Source organism: Coregonus clupeaformis, unplaced genomic scaffold (assembly GCF_020615455.1).
Source record: "Coregonus clupeaformis isolate EN_2021a unplaced genomic scaffold, ASM2061545v1 scaf0299, whole genome shotgun sequence".
NCBI classification, from domain to species: domain Eukaryota; kingdom Metazoa; phylum Chordata; class Actinopteri; order Salmoniformes; family Salmonidae; genus Coregonus; species Coregonus clupeaformis.
In genome coordinates, this window is record NW_025533754.1 from 181365 (window position 1) to 203070 (window position 21706).

At 44.3% G+C, this 21706-nt stretch overlaps 1 protein-coding gene across 2 annotated transcripts in view; it reads right to left on the minus strand.

The window, feature by feature from the left end:
- LOC121555450 (transcriptional activator Myb-like) overlaps window positions 1-21706 on the minus strand; it is a 67057-nt gene that overhangs the window by 24329 nt on the left and 21022 nt on the right. For both annotated transcript variants that reach the window (XM_041869301.2, XM_041869300.2), the window contains exon 7: window positions 8261-8365. In XM_041869301.2, the coding sequence (XP_041725235.2) occupies window positions 8261-8365 (105 nt within the window). The remainder of the gene's footprint in view (window positions 1-8260; window positions 8366-21706) is intronic.

Below are 21706 nucleotides of genomic sequence, written 5' to 3' on the forward strand. Positions count from 1 at the left end.
TAAGAAGAAGAGACTTGCTTGGGCCAAGAAACACGAGCAATGGACATTAGACCGCTGGAAATCTGTCCTTTGGTCTGATGAGTCCAAATTTGAGATTTTTGGTTCCAACCACCGTGTCTTTGTGAGACGAGAGAGGCCTGTAATTTTCTATCATAGGTACACGTCAACTATGACAGACAAAATGAGGAAAAAAATTCCAGAAAATCACATTGTAGGATTTTTTTAATGAATTTATTTGCAAATTATGGTGGAAAATAAGTATTTGGTCAATAACAAAAGTTTCTCAATACTTTGTTATATACCCTTTGTTGGCAATGACACAGGTCAAATGTTTTCTGTAAGTCTTCACAAGGTTTTCACACACTGTTGCTGGTATTTTGGCCCATTCCTCCATGCAGATCTCCTAGAGCAGTGATGTTTTGGGGCTGTCGCTGGGCAACACAGACTTTCAACTCCCTCCAAAGATTTTCTATGGGGTTGAGATCTGGAGACTGGCTAGGCCACTCCAGGACCTTGAAATTTCGTTGCCCGGGCGGTGTGTTTGGGATCATTGTCATGCTGAAAGACCCAGCCACGTTTCATCTTCAATGCCCTTGCTGATGGAAGGAGGTTTTCACTCAAATCTCACGATACATGGCCCCATTCATTCTTTCCTTTACACGGATTGAGAAACTTTTGTTATTGACCAAATACTTATTCTCCACCATAATTTGCAAATAAATTAATTAAAAATCCTACAATGTGATTATCTGGATTTTTTTTCCTCATTTTGTCTGTCATAGTTGACGTGTACCTATGATGAAAATTACAGGCCTCTCTCATCTTTTTAAGTGGGAGAACTTTCACAATTGGTGGCTGACTAAATACTTTTTTCCCCCACTGTATGTGTTATTTCATAGTTTTGATGTCTTCACTATTATTCTACAATATAAAAATAGTAAAAATAAAGAAAAACCCTTGAATGAGTAGGTGTGTCCAAACTTTTGACTGGTAGTGAATATATATATATATATATATATTGTTTATTTATTTGTATTTATAATCATTATAATTTATTTTTTTCAATGTACTTTACTCAAACCAGTGAATATCACTTATTATAAATGAGATCATTAACTATCAGCTCTTGGAATATCCAGGGCCTGTACTCTTCACATTATGATTCTAAAACAACAAATTCAGAATTGATTAAAAACATCAAGGGACAGGACATCATAATCCTACTGGAAACATGGTGTCGTGGAGACACTGATAATCAGTGTCCCTCAGGATATAGAGAAAGGTTAATACTATCAATCAAACATAAAAATGTTAAAATGGGGCCGGGACTCATTTGGCATAAGCAGCACTTAGCACTGAATGAAATGAAAAAAGGTACTAATCACATTTGGTTAAAACTTAACAAAGGTACAATCTATTGTGACAATGATGTATACATATGTGCAGCTTATGCTCCTCCTTCAGATTCATCATATTATGATGATCAGTTTTTTGACAATCTCCATACAGAAATCATTAAATTTCAAGCAGAGAGTAAAGTGCTTCTTTGTGGAGATTAATGCGAGAACAGGTTCTGAGCCTGACTACACTGATGCGGGAGGTAACCACCACATATTGGGACACCCCTCCTTGTACAGTAGCCCAATTATAAATAATAGAAACAGTCCTGACCAAATACTGAACAAAAACGGGAAGGAGTTAGTGCATCTCTGTCGAGCCTTAGGCCTGTACATGCTTAATGGTAGAATAAGAGGGGACTCTTTAGGTCGGTTTACTTACTGCTCAGCTCTTGGGACTAGTGTAGTCGATTATGCCATCACTGACATGGACCCCTCCTCCATTAGTGCATTCACTGTCAGACCACAGACACCATTGTCAGATCACAGTCAGATCAACGTGTTTCTGAAGAAATTAACCGGCAATATTCATTCAAAAAAACTGCCCAATAAACTCTACAGCATGAACCAATCGTACAGATGGGCTCCAAACAGTGCAGAGAAATTCATTGAAACATTGAACTCAAATGAAATGATATATACCAAAACAATAAAGAAGGTGTCAATTTGGCTACTCGAAACATCAACTGCATATTCCAAAAAGCAGCATCAAAAGCAAATTTGAGAAAACCAAAGAAATGCAACATCAGAAACAAAAAACTAAATGTTTCTGGAAAATGGTTTGATAACGAATGTAAAACAATTAGAAAACACCTAAGACAAATGTAAAATGATAAACATAAGCAGCGAAACAACCCGGAGCTACGCTATGAATACTATGAAACTCTGAAACAGTATAAACATACACTGAAACGCAAGAAATTGAATTATACCAACAAGACACTTGATGAAATTGAAAGTGCAATTGACCAAAATCAGTTCCGGGAGAGAGAGAGAGAGAGAGAGAGAGAGAGAGAGAGAGAGAGAGAGAGAAAGAGAGCGAGAGAGATTCTGAAACAGTATAAACATACACTAAAACGCAAGAAATTGAAAACGCAATTGACCAAAATCAGTTCTGGGACATGTGGAACAATTTAAGCATGATAAAGCCACAAGAATTAGCCATATAAGATGAAGGAATTTGGAAAACTTATTTTGATAATCTATACAAAAACATCCCACTAAAAGACTTACAACATACCCAATTAGAAATTCAAGAAAAATGGAACATCCTTGAATCGGTCATTAAAAACAAGCAAAATCCATTAGATTACCCAATAACCCAACAAGAACTAAATGAAAAAGCTCAAATCTATAAACCAAAGAAGGCTTTGGTTTATAGAACAGCACGCCTGAGTTGCAAAATGCTGTGCTTAAATTGTTCAACATGGTAGTAACTTCTGGCTGCTTCCCTGATGTCTGGAACCAGGGGCTCATCTCCCCTATCCACAAAAGTGGAGACAAATCAGACCCCAATAATTACAGGGGAATGTGCGTAAACAGCAACTTGGGACATCAGTTTGAATTTGAATCCAAACCTTTCTTCAAGAAAAAAATGTAATAAGTAAATGTGAAATTGGCTTTCTCCCCAACCGTGGCACTACTGACCATATATCCACCTTACACACACTAATTAATAAACACGTCCACCAAAAAAAAGAGGGCAAAATCTTTGCTTGCTTTATTGACATTAAAAAATCATTCGATTCTATTTGGCATGAAGGTCTATTCTTCAAAATTCTCCAAAGTGGACTTGGTGGTAAGGTGTATGACTTAATAAAATGTATGTACACTGCCCACCTTCGCTCTCTCTCTCCCGCTACTCTCTCCTCTTCCATCCTATCATCTCTTCCCTCTGCTCAATCCTTCTCCCTCCAATCTCCTGATTCTGCCTCCTCAACCCTCCTCTCCTCCCTTTCTGCATCCTTTGACTCTCTATGTCCCCTATCCTCCCGGCCGGCTCGGTCCTCCCCTCCTGCTCCGTGGCTTGATGACTCACTGCGAGCTCACAGAACAGGGCTCCGGGCAGCAGAGCGGAAATGGAGGAAAACTAGACTCCCTGCGGACCTGGCATCTTTTCACTCCCTCCTCTCTACATTTTCTTCATCTGTTTCTGCTGCTAAGGCCACTTTCTACCACTCTAAATTCCAAGCATCTGCCTCTAACCCTAGGAAGCTCTTTGCCACCTTCTCCTCCCTGCTGAATCCTCCACCCCCTCCCCCCCTCCTCCCTCTCTGTGGATGACTTCGTCAACCATTTTGAAAAGAAGGTTGACGACATCCGATCATCGTTTGTTAATTCAAATGACACTGCTGGTCCTGCTCACACTGCCCTACCCTATGCTTTGACTTCTTTCTCCCCTCTCTCTCCAGATAAAATCTTGCAACTTGTGACTGCAGGCCGCACAACAACCTGCCCGCTTGACCCTATCCCCTCCTCTCTTCTCCAGACCATCTCCAGTGACCTTCTCCCTTACCTCACCTCGCTGATCAACTCATCCTTGACCACTGGCTATGTCCCTTCCGTCTTCAAGAGAGCGAGAGTTGCACCCCTTCTCAAAAAACCAACACTCGATCCCTCTGATGTCAACAACTACAGACCAGTATCCCTTCTTTCTTTTCTCTCCAAAACTCTTGAACGTGCCGTCTCTAGCCAACTCTCCTGCTATCTCTCTCAAAATGACCTTCTTGATCCAAACCAGTCAGGTTTCAAGACTGGTCATTCAACTGAGACTGCTCTTCTCTGTGTCACGGAGGCTCTCCGCACTGCTAAAGCTAACTCTCTCTCCTCTGCTCTTGTCCTTCTAGACCTGTCTGCTGCCTTTGATACTGTGAACCATCAGATCCTCCTCTCCACCCTCTCCGAGCTGGGCATCTCCGGCGCGGCTCACTCTTGTATTGCGTCCTACCTGACCGGTCGCTCCTACCAAATGGCGTGGCGAGAAGCTGTCTCCGCACCACGTGCTCTCACCACTGGTGTCCCTCAGGACTCAGTTCTAGGCCCTCTCCTATTCTCGCTATACACCAAGTCACTTGGCTCTGTCATATCCTCACATGGCCTCTCCTATCATTGCTACGCAGATGACACACAACTAATCTTCTCCTTTCCCCCTTCTGATAACCAGGTGGCGAATCGCATCTCTGCATGTCTGGCAGACATATCAGTATGGATGACGGATCACCATCTCAAGCTGAACCTTGGCAAGACGGAGCTGCTCTTCCTCCCAGGGAAGGACTGCCCATTCCATGATCTCGCCATCACGGTTGACAACTCCGTTGTGTCCTCCTCCCAGAGTGCGAAGAGCCTTGGCGTGACCCTGGACAACACCCTGTCGTTCTCCGCTAACATCAAGGCGGTGACCCGATCCTGTAAGTTCATGCTCTACAACATTCGGAGAGTACGACCCTGCCTTACACAGGAAGCGGCACAGGTCCTAATCCAGGCACTTGTCATCTCCCGTCTGGATTACTGCAACTCGCTGTTGGCTGGGCTCCCTGCCTGTGCCATTAAACCCCTACAACTCATCCAGAATGCCGCAGCCCGTCTGGTGTTCAACCTTCCCAAGTTCTCTCCACGTCACCCCGCTCCTCCGCACACTCCACTGGCTTCCAGTTGAAGCTCGCATCTGCTACAAGACCATGGTGCTTGCCTACGGAGCTGTGAGGGGAACGGCACCGCCGTACCTTCAGGCTCTGATCAGTCCCTACACCCAAACGAGGGCATTGCGTTCATCCACCTCTGGCCTGCTGGCTCCCCTACCTCTGCGGAAGCACAGTTCCCGCTCAGCCCAGTCAAAACTGTTCGCTGCTCTGGCACCCCAATGGTGGAACAATCTCCCTCACGACGCCAGGACAGCGGAGTCACTCACCACCTTCCGGAGACATTTGAAACCCCACCTCTTTAAGGAATACCTGGGATAGGATAAAGTAATCCTTCTACCCCACCCCCTTACCCATGAAGTGTTTGATCAGATTTTCAAAACACATTTGCATTGATGTCAAAGTGATTAGAGGGACAATAGAGTGCTGAGTACCAGGAAGTTAGCAAGTTTGGTAGGCTACTAATGACCAGCAGCAGCATCAGAGCTTGGAGAAGCCTAGTTACCGTGACTAAACGGTCAAGTGGAATTTGACTGCCTTCATGACTTGTGACCGCTGGTGTGGTGGTAATACGGTCACCGCAACAGCCATATCTGGCCCTAAACAGACTATAAATTGGCTGATTATCTCTACTCTGTCAGAGATACGAAACAGAGACAGATCCTTACCAAGTACAGGCTGAGTGACCATCAATTGGCAATAGAAACCGGCAGACATAAAAAGACATGGCTACCCAAAGAGGAGCGTGTATGTGGTCACTGCACAACAGGGAGGTAGAAACAGAGATGCACTTTCTCCTTTACTGCGATAAATATTCCTCACCATGACATTCATTATTTACAGAAATTACTACATTAATTCCAAATTTTAACTTATTAAACCCAGAGGAAAAACAACAAATACTCATGGGCGAAGGAGCAATGGCTCCTCTTGCAGCCAAATATGTATTTGCCTACCATAGCCTGAGGGACACTGAATAATAACATCTGCATAGTAAACAGTAACTTACTTATTAGTATTATTATTACTATTATTATTATTATTATTATTATTGTTGTGATTATTATTCTAAATAGTAGTGGTACGGGTGGTAGGGGTGATGGTAATGATAGCAGTTTAATGATGGTGGTGGTAGTAGTAGTAGTAATGATGATGGTAGTAGGGGTGATGGTAATGATAGCAGTTTAATGATGGTGGTGGTAGTAGTAGTAGTAATGATGATGGTAGTAGGGGTGATGGTAATGATAGCAGTTTAATGATGGTGGTGGTAGTAGTAGTAGTAATGATGATGGTAGTAGGGGTGATGGTGATGATATCAGTTTAATGATGGTGGTGGTAGTAGTAGTAGTAATGATGATGGTAGTAGGGGTGATGGTAATGATAGCAGTTTAATGATGGTGGTGGTAGTAGTAGTAGTAATGATGATGGTAGGAGGGGTGATGGTAATGATAGCAGTTTAATGATGGTGGTGGTGGTAGTAGTAGTAGTAATGATGATGGTAGAAGGGGTGATGGTAATGATAGCAGTTTAATGATGGTGGTGATGGTAGTAGTAGTAATGATGATGGTAGTAGGGGTGATGGTAATGATAGCAGTTTAATGGTGGTGGTGGTAGTAGTAGTAGTAGTATTGATGATGGTAGTAGGGGTGATGGTAATGATAGCAGTTTAATGATGGTGGTGGTAGTAGTAGTAGTAATGAAAATGGTAGTAGGGGTGATGGTAATGATAGCAGTTTAATGATGGTGGTGGTAGTAGTAGTAGTAATGATGATGGTAGTAGGGGTGATGGTAATGATAGCAGTTTAATGATGGTGGTGGTAGTAGTAGTAGTAATGATGATGGTAGTAGGGGTGATGGTAATGATAGCAGTTTAATGATGGTGGTGGTAGTAGTAGTAGTAATGATGATGGTAGTAGGGGTGATGGTAATGATAGCAGTTTAATGATGGTGGTGGTAGTAGTAGTAGTAATGATGATGGTAGTAGGGGTGATGGTAATGATAGCAGTTTAATGATGGTGGTGGTAGTAGTAGTAGTAGTAGTAATGAAAATGGTAGTAGGGGTGATGGTAATGATAGCAGTTTAATGATGGTGGTGGTAGTAGTAGTGGTAATGATGATGGTAGTAGGGGTGATGGTAATGATAGCAGTTTAATGATGGTGGTGGTAGTAGTAGTAGTAATGATGATGGTAGTAGTGGTGATGGTAATGATAGCAGTTTAATGATGGTGGTGGTAGTAGTAGTAGTAATGATGATGGTAGTAGGGGTGATGGTAATGATAGCAGTTTAATGATGGTGGTGGTGGTAGTAGTAGTAATGATGATGGTAGTAGGGGTGATGGTAATGATAGCAGTTTAATGATGGTGGTGGTAGTAGTAGTAGTAATGATGATGGTAGTAGGGGTGATGGTAATGATAGCAGTTTAATGATGGTGGTGGTAGTAGTAGTAGTAATGATGATGGTAGTAGGGGTGATGGTAATGATAGCAGTTTAATGATGGTGGTGGTAGTAGTAGTAGTAATGATGATGGTAGTAGGGGTGATGGTAATGATAGCAGTTTAATGATGGTGGTGGTAGTAGTAGTAGTAATGATGATGGTAATAGGGGTGATGGTAATGATAGCAGTTTAATGATGGTGGTGGTAGTAGTAGTAGTAATGATGATGGTAGTAGGGGTGATGGTAATGATAGCAGTTTAATGATGGTGGTGGTAGTAGTAGTAGTAATTATGATGGTAGTAGGGGTGATGGTAATGATAGCAGTTTAATGATGGTGGTGGTAGTAGTAGTAGTAATGATGATGGTAGTTGTAGTACTGATATAATGGTGAGGATGACAGTTAGTTAGTTATAGTTTCATTTTCCATGTTTAGCCTTTTGTATTTATTATATTTCTACTATTGACTGTTAACATTTTTATATTATTGTTTATTATTTTATTACAATGTCTATTGTTTACATTGTTGCTTTGGCAATATTGACGCAATGTTTTCCATGCCAATAAAGAAAGTGTCAGATTGTTGGAGAGAGGTGAGAGAGAGGGAGAGAGAGGGAAAGGGAAGTTAAAGTTGGCAGGAAGATGGCTGTGGTGGTGGTAGGGGGTTGCACAAGGGGGTCACAGCACACACAGCGAGATAAGGGTGATTTCATCACTTCTGTGAAATAGACCCCCAGATGTTTCCTCCTACACACACACACACACACACACACACGCTCTCTCTCTCACTCACAGGTGGTGCAGGCTGTCCCCTCAGCTCATTCTCTGTTGACATGAGCAGCTGCTCAATCTCCTTCACCCTCTTCTCCTTCTCTGGGTCCTCCTCAGTGTAATGTCTCTACAGGGAGAGAGGGAGAGGGGGAGAGAGAGAGGGAGACAGAGAGGGAGAGGGGGAGAGAGACAGAGAGACAGAGAGACAGAGAGACAGAGAGAGAGAGAGAGAGAGAGAGAGAGAGAGAGAGAGAGAGAGAGAGAGAGAGAGAGAGAGAGAGAGAGAGAGAGAGAGAGGGAGAGAGAGGGGGAGAGAGAGAGAGAGAGAGACAGGGGGAGAGAGAGAGAGACAGGGGGAGAGAGAGAGAGAGAGAGAGCTATGTTAATTACATTTGATTGTGCATTCATTGACGTGTCAAACATCTTTCACCTCTGAGTCATTCATGCAAAAGTTTTCAGTGAAATACCATGAGCACATTTTGTTTGCGCCCAAATCAATGGGGCCCCCCCCGGTCGGTAATGTAATTACTACCATTTTTAGATAGCTGGCCGGTAGACTAATTTACCAATCCAATTTTATTTTTGCTGTCGATGACGGACGTAACAAGTGAAAAACTGCTGATGCACATCCATATTTCTAAATGTCACCTTGTGTATTCTACTATTCTAACTCTCAACAGTAAATTGAGATGCCGAAACACTTTATTTTTTATCCGCAGGTCTACAAAAGGGGGGATTGGCCTATCCCTGATTTAATCCAATAGCAAGAAAATACAAGATGCACATTTCAAAACTGTTCTTCTTAAAATGCTGAATAGAAAGAATAGTAGATGGTAAATCATTATTAATTACAGTATCATTATTAAATACAGTATCATTATTAAATACAGTATCATTATTAAATACAGTATTATTATTAAATACAGTATTATTATTAATGTAATTATTGTTAATTACAGTATCATTATTAAATACAGTATCATTATTAAATACAGTATTATTATTAATGTAATTATTATTAATTACAGTATCATTATTAAATACAGTATCATTATTAAATACAGTATCATTATTAAATACAGTATTATTATTAATGTAATTATTATTAATTACAGTATCATTATTAAATACAGTATCATTATTAAATACAGTATCATTATTAATTACAGTATCATTTTTAAATACAGTATCATTTTCCATACAGTATTTGACTATAACTTGACATGCACATTTTTTTTTAATAATGTGTATCCAATGGCAGGTTGTGAGCATGTTGAGAAATATGGCTTCCAGTTTCCCCATCCTTACACACACAGTACAGACAAATCATCAGAAATATGGGGTGTTGTAAAGCAGTTGGCTACTGTAAAAACGTCGCACGGTGTTGTAAAGCAGTTGGCTACTGTAAAAACGTTGCACGGTGTTGTAAAGCAGTTGGCTACTGTAAAAACGTTGCACGGTGTTGTAAAGCAGTTGGCTACTGTAAAAACGTTGCACGGTGTTGTAAAGCAGTTGGCTACTGTAAAAACGTCGCACGGTGTTGTAAAGCAGTTGGCTACTGTAAAAACGTTGCACGGTGTTGTAAAGCAGTTGGCTACTGTAAAAACGTCGCACGGTGTTGTAAAGCAGTTGGCTACTGTAAAAACGTCGCGACGGTGTTGTAAAGCAGTTGGCTACTGTAAAAACGTTGCACGGTGTTGTAAAGCAGTTGGCTACTGTAAAAACGTTGCACGGTGTTGTAAAGCAGTTGGCTACTGTAAAAACGTCGCACGGTGTTGTAAAGCAGTTGGCTACTGTAAAAACGTCGCACGGTGTTGTAAAGCAGTTTCGCACGGTGTTGTAAGCCATTTATTTATTTTTTGCCCCATGCAACATCGTACAAGCTCTCCTTTTCTATGTGACTTGTCAACCGATACGGTCTCTGTGCTTGAAATTCATCAGCTTACAGTGTATCAATGAAATTCAGACAATGAGTAGAATATATTGTTATTTTACCCGGGTATTTCAGCAATGCATTGTACACGACCCTATAATTCCATATGGTAGCGCTCAGAGAGAATGCCAAGAGTGTGCAAAGCTGTCATCAAGGCAAAGGGTGGCTATTTGAAGAATCTCAAATATAAAATATATTTTGATTTGTATAACACTTTTTTGTTTACTACATGATTCCACATGTGTTATTTCATAGTTTTGATGTCTTCACTATTATTATACAATGTAGAAAATAGTAAAAAAAATTAAGAAAAACCCTTGAATGAGTAGGTGTTCTAAAACTTTTGACCGGTAGTGTATAACCTAAACATAACATTTACTATCCACACATACAACAATAGTAATCAAGCACCTTATAAACGCCACACACACCAAAAATGCTGTTGTTTTGATAAGTGGCAATAAATAGATATGCGCTGTTGAAACTACCACAACTCAAAAAACCACATGGAAACTGGAGATATTTTTTACATCACTGGTTAGAGGACAACCTGCAGAACACAGTCAGCTACATTTTGGAATGTTGCATTTTGATATGTGGGTCACCAAAACAGAATGAAAACGCCACACTGTTTTGTTAATCACTCATCAATTATCACTTCCCAGAATGGCGCTAGAATGGATAGCTTCCCGTTTTATGGTCTCCTGACCAATTCTGTTATTTTGTGTTGAGCTGATCTTAACTTTTTTTGTACATAATGTTTCCACCATTATTTCCTATGTTGAAAAGAGCTTCTGGACATCAGAACAGGACATACTGCTCACCACGGATCAGGACATACTGCTCACCACGGATCAGGACATACTGCTCACCACGGATCAGGACATACTGCTCACCACGGATCAGGACATACTGCTCACCACGGATCAGGACATACTGCTCACCACGGATCAGGACATACTGCTCACCACGGATCAGGACATACTGCTCACCACGGATCAGGACATACTGCTCACCACGGATCAGGACATACTGCTCACCACGGATCAGGACATACTGCTCACCACGGATCAGGACATACTGCTCACCACGGATCAGGACATACTGCTCACCACGGATCAGGACATACTGCTCACCACGGATCAGGACATACTGCTCACCACGGATCAGGACATACTGCTCACCACGGATCAGGACATACTGCTCACCACGGATCAGGACATACTGCTCACTGGACCAGGCCCTAATCCCTGAGACTCAGAAGAGAAAGAGACGGCCGACGTGGGGAAGCCGGATGAAACTACGTGGGGAAGCCTGATGAAACTACGTGGGGAAGCCTGATGAAACTACGTGGGGAAGCCTGATGAAACTACGTGGGGAAGCCTGATGAAACTACGTGGGGAAGCCTGATGAAACTACGTGGGGAAGCCTGATGAAACTACGTGGGGAAGCCTGATGATACCCTCCGTTCTATTAGCAAACATACAATCACTGGAGAACAAACTGGACGAACTTTGTTAGAGACTTTCCTATCAACGGGGCCTGAAGAACTGTAATAGTTTCTCGGAGTCGTGGACATGATAACTCTCCATCTAGATGGTTTTTCTATGCATCAGCAGGACGGAACAGTGGTTTCGGGGGGGGTGTCTCTTTGTTTACAACAGCTGGTGCACAATTTCTAATGTTAAGGAAAAGTCTCGAGGTTCTGCTCACCTGAGTTAGAATAACTAATGATAAACTGTAGATCATACTATTTACCAAGAGAGTTTTCCGTGGATTACAGGCAACATCCGCACCGAGCTAAAGGCTAGAGCTGCCGCTTTCAAGGAGAGGGACACTAATCCGGACGCTTATAAGAAATCCCGCCACGACCTCAATACAAAAGCGTCAATACAGGACTAAGATCGAATCCTACTAAGCCAGCATTGACGCTCGTCAGATATGGCAGGGCTTGCAAACTATCATGGAATACAAAGGGAAACCCAGCCGTGAGTTGCCCATTGACGCGAGCCTACCAGACGAGCTAAATGCCTTCTATGCTCACTTCGAGGCAAGCAACACTGAGCCAATGCATGAGAGCACCAGCTGTTCCGGACAACTGTGTGATCACATTCTTTGTAGCAGATGTGAGTAAGACCTTTAAACAGGTTAAAATTCACAAGGCCTCAGGGCCAGACTGATTACCAGGACGCGTACTCAGAGAATGCGCTGACCAGCTGGCAAGTGTCTTCACTGACATTTTCAACCTCTCCCTGACCCAGTCTGTAATACCAACATGTTTCTAGCAGACCACCATAGTCCCTGTGCCCAAGAACGCCAAGGTAACCTGTCTACAACCTGTCGGTGGTAGGCCTGATCACAGACAACGATGAGACAGCCTATAGAGAGGAGGTCAGAGACCTGGCAGTGTGGTGCCAGGACAACAACCTCTCCCTTAACGTCAGCAAGACAAAAGAGCTGATCGTGGACTACAGGAAACTGAGCAGGCCCTGATTCACATCGACGAGGCTGTAGTGGAGCGGGTCGAGAGCTTCACGTTCCTCTGTGTCCACATCACTAAGGATCTATCATGGTCCACACACACCAACACAGTCATGAAGAAGGAATGACAACACCTCTTCCCTCTCAGGAGGCTGAAAAGATTTGGCATGGGCCCTCAGATCCTCAAAAAGTTGAGAGCAACTTGACTGGCTGCATTACCGCTTGGTATGGCAACTGCTTACTACCCGATCGCAAGCCGCTACAGAGGGTAGTGCGTACGGCCCAGTACATCACTGGGGCCAAGCTTCCTGCCATCCAGGACCGCTATACCAGGCGGTGTCAGAGAAAGGCCAAAAATTGTCAAAGACTTCAGCCACCCTAGTCATAGACTGTTCTCTCTGCTACCACACGGCAAGCGGTACCGATGCACCAAGTCTGGAACCAACAGGACCCTGAACAGCTTCTACCCCCAAACCATAAGACTGCAAAATAGTTAGTTAAATAGTTAACCAAATAGCTCTGCATTGACCCTTTTTGCATTAACTTCTTTTGACTCATCACATACTGTTTATTATCTATCCTGTTGCCTAGTTACTTTATTCCTAGTTATATGTACAGTGCCTTCAGAAAGTATTCATACCCTTAGACTTATTACACATTTTGTTGTGTTCCAGCCTGAATTCAAAATGGATACACACAATACCACATAATAACAAGGTGAAAACATGTTTTTAGAATTTTTAGCAAATTTATTGAAAATTCAAATACAGAAATATCTCATTTACATGCAGTGCATTCGGAAAGTACAGACCCCTTCACCTTTTCCACATTTTATTACGTTACAGCCTTATTCTAAAATTGATTTTTTTTAAACATCCTCATCAATTTACACACAATACCCCATAATGGCAAAGCGAAAACAGGTTTTTAGAAATATTTGTACATTTATCAAAATAAAAAACAGAAATACCTTATTTACAGTATTCAGACCCTTTGCTATGAGACTCGAAATTGAGCTCAGGTGAATCCTGTTTCCATTGATCATCCTTGAGATGTTTCTACAACTTGATTGGAATCCACCTGTGGTAAATTCAATTGATTGGACATGATTTGGAAAGGCACACAGTTGACAGTGCATGTCAGAGCAAAAACCAAGACATGAGGTCCATGGAATTGTCTGTAGTGCTCCAAGACAGGATTGTGTCGAGGCACAGATTTGGGGAAGGGTACCAAAAAATGTTTGCAGCATTGAAGGTCCCCAAGAAAACAGTGGCCTCCATCATTCTTAAATGGAAGAAGTTTGGAACCACCAAGACTCTTCCTAGAGCTGGCCGCCCGGCTAAACTGAGCAATAGGGGAAGAAGGGCCTTGGTCAGGGAGGTGACCAAGAACCTGATAGTCACAGAGTGACCCGACAGAGCTCCAGAGTTCCTAGAAGGACACCCATCTCTGCAGCACTCCACCAATCAGGGCTTTATGGTAGAGTGGCCAGACGGAAGCCACTCCTCAGTAAAAGGCACATGACAGCCCGCTATGAGTTTGCCAAAAGGCACCTTAAGGACTCAGATGATGAAAAACAAGATTCTCTGGTCTAATGAAACCAAGATTGAACTCTTTGGCCTGAATGCCAAGCGTCACATCTGCTGGAAACCTGGCACCATCTCTACGGTGAAGCATGGTGGTGGCAGCATCATGCAGTGGGAATGTTTTTCAGGGGCAGGGACTGGGAGACTAGTCAGGATCGAGGGAAAGATGAACGGAGCAACTTACAGAGAGATCCTTGATGACAACCTGCTCCAGAGTGCTCAGGACCTCAGACTGGGGCAAAGGTTCACCTTCCAACAGGACAACGACCCTAAGCACACAGCCAAGACAATGCAGGAGTGGCTTCGGGACAAGTCTCTGAATGTCCTTGAGTGGCCCAGCCAGAACACGGACTTGAACCTGATCGAACATCTCTGCAGAGATCTGAAAATAGCTGTGCAGCGATGCTCCCCATATAACCTGACAGAGCTTGAGAGGATCTGCAGAGAAGAATGGGACAAAATCCCCAAATACAGGTGTGCCAAGCTTGTAGCGTCATACCCAAGAAGACTTGAGGCTGTAATCGCTGCCAAATGAGCTTCAACAAAGTACTGAGTAAAGGGTCTGAATACTTATGTAAATGTGATATTTCAGTTGAGATGTCACTACAACTTGATTGGATTCCACCTGTGGCAAATTCCATTGATTGGACATGATTTAGAAAGAAACACCAGATATAAGATACCTTTCCGCATTTATCTGCGGAAAGGTATAAAACAATTTTTAGCGTGTTGAAAGTTTCCAAGAGCACAGTGGTCTCCATCATTGGGAAATTGACAAGATATGGAACTACCCAGACCCAGCCTAGAGCTGGCCGTAGGAGCAAACTGACCAACCAGTCAAGAAGGACCTTGGTCAGGGAGGTGACCAAGAACCCAGTGGCCACTCTGACAGAACTACAGAGTTCCTTGGCTGAGATGGGAGAACCTTCCAGAAGGACAACAGCCTCTAGGGCACCATCTGCCCATAGAAATAGACAGGCGCCGCGAGGTGGAAGGGGGACCTGGAAGGGGGACCTGGAAGGGGGACCTGAGTAGAAAGTTAGGGAACCCCTGCTCCATAGCATTTCACCAATCTGGGCTTTATGGGAGACAGAAGTCAGTGACCAGACAGAAGCCATTCCTGAGAAAAAGGAACATGACAGCCTGGAGTTTGCAAAAAGGCATGTGAAAGACTCTGAGAGCATAAGGCAAAAGATTATGTGGTCTGATGAGACAAACAAAAATTAACTCTTGGGCCTGAATGCAAAGCGCTATGTCTCGAGAAAACCAGGCACAGCTCATCATCCGTCTAACACCATCCCTACCGTGAAGCATGGCGGTGGCAGCATCATGCTATGGGGATGCTTTTCAGAGGCAGGGACTGTGGGGATAGTAAGGATAGAGGGAACAATGAATGGAGCCAAATACAAGCAGGCAAATCCTTGATGAGAACCTGCTTCAGAGTGCAAACGACCTTAGACTGGGGCGAAGATTTACGTTCCAACAGGACAATGACCCCAAGCATACAGTCAAAGCAACGCTGGAATGGCTTCAGAACAAGAATGTGAAAGTCCTTGAGTGGCCCAGCCAAAGCCCAGACTTGAATCCCATTGAGAATCTGTGGAAAGACTTGAAGATTGCTGTTCACTGCTGCTCCCCATCTTAACAGAGCTTGAGAAAATCTGCATGGAAGAACGGTAGAAATCCCCAAATCCAGATGTGCAAAGCTGATACAGACATACCCAAGACGACCCAAAGCTGTAATCGCCGCCAAAGGTGCTTCTACAAAGTATTGACTCAGGGGTGTGAATACTTATGTAAAAGAGATATTTCTGTATTTAATTTTCACTTTGTCAAAAATCTATTTAATCTATTTTGAATTCAGACTGTAAAACAACAAAATGTGGATTAAGTCTAGGGGTATGAATACTTTCTGAAGACACTGTACATATCTTACTTCAGTTACCTCGTACTCCTGCACATCGACTCGAGTTATCGTTCCTCATTGTGTATTTATTATCATTTTATTATTGCGTGTTTTACTGTTCTGTTATTTCTCTATTTTCTTTCTCTCTGCGTTGTTGGGAACGGCCCGTTAGTAAGCATTTCACTGTTAGTCTACACCTGTTGTTTTACGAAGCATGTGAAAAATACAATTTGATTTGATGTTGAAATCAATTGCGCAAGAGGTTGCACGTCCTTTAAAAAATGAACACAGCTCAAAAACCACATGGAATCTGGGAATCTGGGAAGAGGACAATTTGGAGAAGACAGCTAGCTACATTTTGAAGTGTTGCATTTTGATTCAAGTAGTTCGCGAACGCGGTAAGTGTTACGCAACACTTTTCTTTGAATAACTTCCAGTTAACACGGGACAAATGTGTGAATAACCTATATAACCTATACATGGTTGGTTAGATGAGAACTTGTATAAGGCTTATATCTATATTTAAGGAATGGCAGATGTTGAGTTTGGGAGGCTGCCATCACGGAAAAGAGAACAAACCACTTTCTTCAAGAAATCACAACCCGCCATAGGATATCAACAGTGACAACAGTTGGCTGCTATTTAAATGATAGTTTGACTGTCAGATCGGTGTATTGGTGTGTGGCCAGCCACTTTTTACAGAGAGACCACCCCAAATTATTTTACATTTACATTGTAGTCATTTAGCAGATGCTCTTATCACAGAGCGACTAACAGGATAAATTAGGGTTAAGTGCCTTGCTCAAGGGCACGTCAACAGATTTCTTCAACCTTAGTTGGCTCTGGGATTCGAAAACCTTTCAGCTACTGGCCCAACGCTCTAACCACTAGGCTACATTTGCAACAAACAAAGAAATCTAAAAACCTGTTTTCGCTTTGTTATTATGGGATGTAGATTGACGAGGACATTTTAGAATAATAATAATAACGTAACAAAATGTGGAAAAAGGGACAGGGTCTGAATACTTTCCGACTGCCCTGTATATATTACAAAATCTTGCATATCTTAATTTTTTTCCACAATTATCGAATAATATGCGTATTAACGTTGGCAGTTCATATGAAGGATTGTTACCTATAACCAGGATTGGCATTACAAAAATTACACTTTTAGCAAACAGTTATTGTGATTCATCATATTTTGTACCTAACATTATTACCCCATTAATTTATATATGGAGGAACGTGGTCCTCTGTAGCTCGATTGGTAGAGCACGGCACTTGTAACGCCAGGGTAGTGGGTTCGATCCCCGGGACCACCCATACACTAAAAAATGTATGCACGCATGACTGTAAGTCGCTTTGGATAAAAGCGTCTGCTAAATGGCATATTATTATCTGTGCAATTTGAGAAATAAAATTATAGCTGCGTCTATGTCCTGCGACCCCCAGCAAACATGACAAAATCAACAGTACAAAACCAAAGATATTGATCTGTTTTAAGCAATTGATCGTGTTGACTATAAACGTTTATGCTAACATCACCGATCTCGATCTGAGGGAAAAATGTGTGTAATTCCCCTCCAAATCGATGTGGTCAAAACGTCGGCTTGTGACGTAGTAACACATACTGTCCACATCATGGAAACTAGCGTAGTATACATTCATTAAAAATGGCAAAATAATTCAATATCTTAATTTAGGATGATAGTAAATGATGCAAACTCACAGATCTTTTCAATAATCACATATACACTGAGTGCACAAAACATTAGGAACACCTGCTCTTTCCATGACATAGACTGACCAGATGAATCCAGGTGAAAGCTATGATCCCTTATTGATGTCACTTGTTAAATCCACTTCAATCAGTGTAGATGAAGGGGAGGAGACAGGTTAAAGAAGGATTTTTTAAGCCTTGAGACAATTGAGACAAGGGTTGTGTATGTGTGCCATTCAGAGGGTGAATGGGCAAGACAAAAGATTGAAGTGCCTTTGAACGGGGTATGGTAGTAGGTGCCAGGCACACCTGTTTGAGTGTGTCAAGAACTGCAACGCTGCTGGATTTTTCACGCTCAACAGTTTCTAGTGTGTATCAAGAATGGTCCACCACCCAAAGGACAACTGTAGGAAGCATTGGCGTCAACATGGGCCAGCATCCCTGTGGAACGCTTTCGACACCTTGTAGCCCCGACAAATTGACGCTGTTCTGAGGGCGAAAAGGGGTGCAACTCAATATTAGGAAGGTGTTCGTAATGTTTTGTATTTTACACTAGTTTAAACATTTAGAGATGTAGAAAATGCTCTTATGAACATGATTATTATTATTATTATTATTATTATTATTATTATTATTATTATTATTATTATTAACGCTCTAGAAAGAACTCCCCCTAGTGACTAGGCAGAAGCCCATTCATTTGACTTCCCTAATATAACAGACTTTAACAAATAATTTACTAAATCAAATCAAGTGGGAACAAATTGGCCACGTTAGCTACCACCTGCGACATGTGGTACAGCCGCTCGTCGGTGGGAAGCACCTCGATGCAACACCGTCAGTGGTCATTCGCTTGTCGCTACGTTAGCTAATTTGACATGTCACAGTGACATCCAGAAGGTAACCAATACTACAAGTTATTTCTCCCTCTCCCATTAAAAATAAACATCACTTTATTTTACAAGTTTTAACTAGAGCCATGCTGCTGTTGTTGCCAGATAGCATAAACCAGCTGGCTGGGAAGGGCTCATCAGGATGACTGACTGAACTGACTGAAACGAATCCATTCCTCTCCACACTCGACTCTCAGCTGAACGACATAGTTCAGCAATTTGGTCACCAATGTCACGCCCCTGGCTCTGGGGACTCTTATATGTTGAGCCAGGGTGTAGATTTTCTATGTGTTATTTTCTATGTTTTGTTCTAGTTCGTGTATTTCTATGTTGGCCAGGGTGGTTCCCAATCAGAGGCAGATGTAGCTTGTTGTCTCTGATTGGGGAATACTTAGGCAGCCTGTTTGGCACTGTTTATTGTGGGATCTTGATCCGTAAGGTTTGTTGTTTAACCCAGGACTTCACGTATCGTTTGTTTTGTTGTTTTGGTTCGTATTGTGTACATTTAATAAACTATGTACGCCTATCACGCTGCGCCTTGGTCCGCTTCATCTAACGACGATCGTGACAGAAGATCCCACCATAAAAGGACCAAGCAGCGTGCCAAGCAGGAGGAGAAGCTGGCGATGTCCCAGGTGGGCGAATGGTGGTCATGGGAGGACATATTCACGGACAGAGGGCCCTGGGCAAAGGTACAGGCCCTGGCAAGAGAGGAGAAACGGCACCAACCGTGCCGACGACGGACACGCGAGAGGCAACCCCAATAATTTTTTTTTGGGGGGGGGGCACACGGCATGGACGACGGGGCTGCTGGAGGCAGCTACAGGGCGCATCGGCGATTTAGGAGAGGAGGCCACCAGGTTTGGGTGGCAGGAAGGGTGGTTGGCGGAGCCTAGAGGTAGAGCAGAGCCAACTTCCCGTACTCAGGCTAGGCAGCGTGAGACTGGGCAGGTTCCGAGTTATGCGGAGCTACGTACTGTGCCGCGAGTGTTCCGGCACAGTCCTGTACGTCCTGTGCTAGCACCACGCACGTGTCGTGCTAAGGTGGGCATGCAGCCAGGACGGAGTGTGCCGGCTCAACGCTCGTGGCCTCCAGTACCCCTCCTCGGTCCCGGATATCCTGCGCCAGTGCCACGTGCTGTAGTGTCAGTACGAGTGCACAGCCCTGTACGTCCTGTGCTGATGCCTCACACAGAGTGTGTGGAAATAGGCATTCAGCCAGGACGGGTTGTGTCAGCTCTCCGTTCCAGACCTCCAGTCCGTCTCCACAGTCCAGCCCGGCCTGTTCCTGTCCCTCGCACCAAGCCTGTGGTGCGCGTCGTCAGCCCGGCCCGGCCTGTTCCTGTCCCTCGCACCAAGCCTGTGGTGCGCGTCGTCAGCCCGGTCCGGCCTGTTCCTGCTCCCCGCACCAAGCCAGTGGTGCGCGTCGCCAGCCCGGTCCGGCCTGTTCCTGTCCCTCGCACCAAGCCTGTGGTGCGCGTCGCCAGCCCGGTCCGGCCTGTTCCTGCTCCCCGCACCAAGCCTATGGTGCGCGTCACCAGCCCAGTCCGGCCCGTTCCTGCTCCCCGCACCAAGTCAGTGGTGCGTGTCGCCAGCCCGGTCCGGCCCGTTCCTGCTCCCCGCACCAAGCCAGTGGTGCGCGTCGCCAGCCCGGTCCGGCCTGTTCCTGCTCCCCGCACCAAGCCTATGGTGCGCGTCGCCATCCCGGTCCGGCCCGTTCCTGCTCCCCGCACCAAGTCAGTGGTGCGTGTCGCCAGCCCGGTCCGGCCCGTTCCTGCTCCCCGCACCAAGCCAGTGGTGCGCATCGCCAGCCCGGTCCAGCCTGTTCCTGCTCCCCGCACCAAGCCAGTGGTGCGCGTCGTCAGCCCGGTCCGGCCCGTTCCTGCTCCCCGCACCAAGCCAGTGGTGCGCGTCGTCAGTCCGGCACGGTCCGTGCCTGTTCCACCGGTGCCTGGTCCGGCACCGGTCAGCTGCTCCACACCGGAGCCAGAGCAATCCGCTCCACCGATGTCCAGTCCAGCTCCGGCCAGCGGGGCCAGACCAGACCAGGTCTGCTACGGGGGGGTAGAGAGAGAGTGGTGGTCACGCCCGGAGCCGGATCCGCCTCCGAGGCGGAATACCCACCAGGCCCCTACCCTCTTGTGTTTGGTTGGCGCGGTCGCTGTCCGCGCCTTTGGGGGGGGGGGTACTGTCACGCCCTGGCTGTGGGGAATCTTATATGTTGAGCCAGGGTGTGGATTTTCTATGTGTTCTTTTCTATGTTTTGTTCTAGTTCGTGTATTTCTATGTTGGCCAGGGTGGTTCCCAATCAGAGGCAGCTGTAGCTTGTTGTCTCTGATTGGGGACCATACTTAGGCAGCCTGTTTGGCACTGTTTATTGTGGGATCTTGATCCGTAAGGTTTGTTGTTTAACCTAGGACTTCACGTATCGTTTGTTTTGTTGTTTTGGTTCGTGTTGTACATTTAATAAACTATGTACGCCTATCACGCTGCGCCTTGGTCCGCTTCATCTAACGACGATCGTGACAACCAAGCGTGTCTGTATAGCCTCTCCCTTGAATCCTGGATTGAACTAAAACCCTTCCCTTGGTTGCTGTGGTATAGTGAGGTGAGTGGCCAACTGAAATCTATCCCTGGGTTGTTGCTGTGGAGTAGTGAGACAGAGTGGCCAACTAAAAGGTTTCCCTGGGTTGTTGTGTCGTTGTGTATTGAGGGCCAACTAAAAAGGTTTCCCTGGGTTGTTGTGTATTGAGGGCCAACTAAAAAGGTTTCCCTGGGTTGTTGTGTCATTGTGTATTGAGGGCCAACTAAAAAAAATTCCTGGGTTGCTGTGAGGGCCAACTGAAAGCTATTCCTGGGTTGCTGTGAGGGCCAACTGAAAGCTATCCCTGGGTTGCTGTGAGGGCCAACTGAAAGCTTTCCCTTAGTTGTTGCTCTAGTGTCTCACCT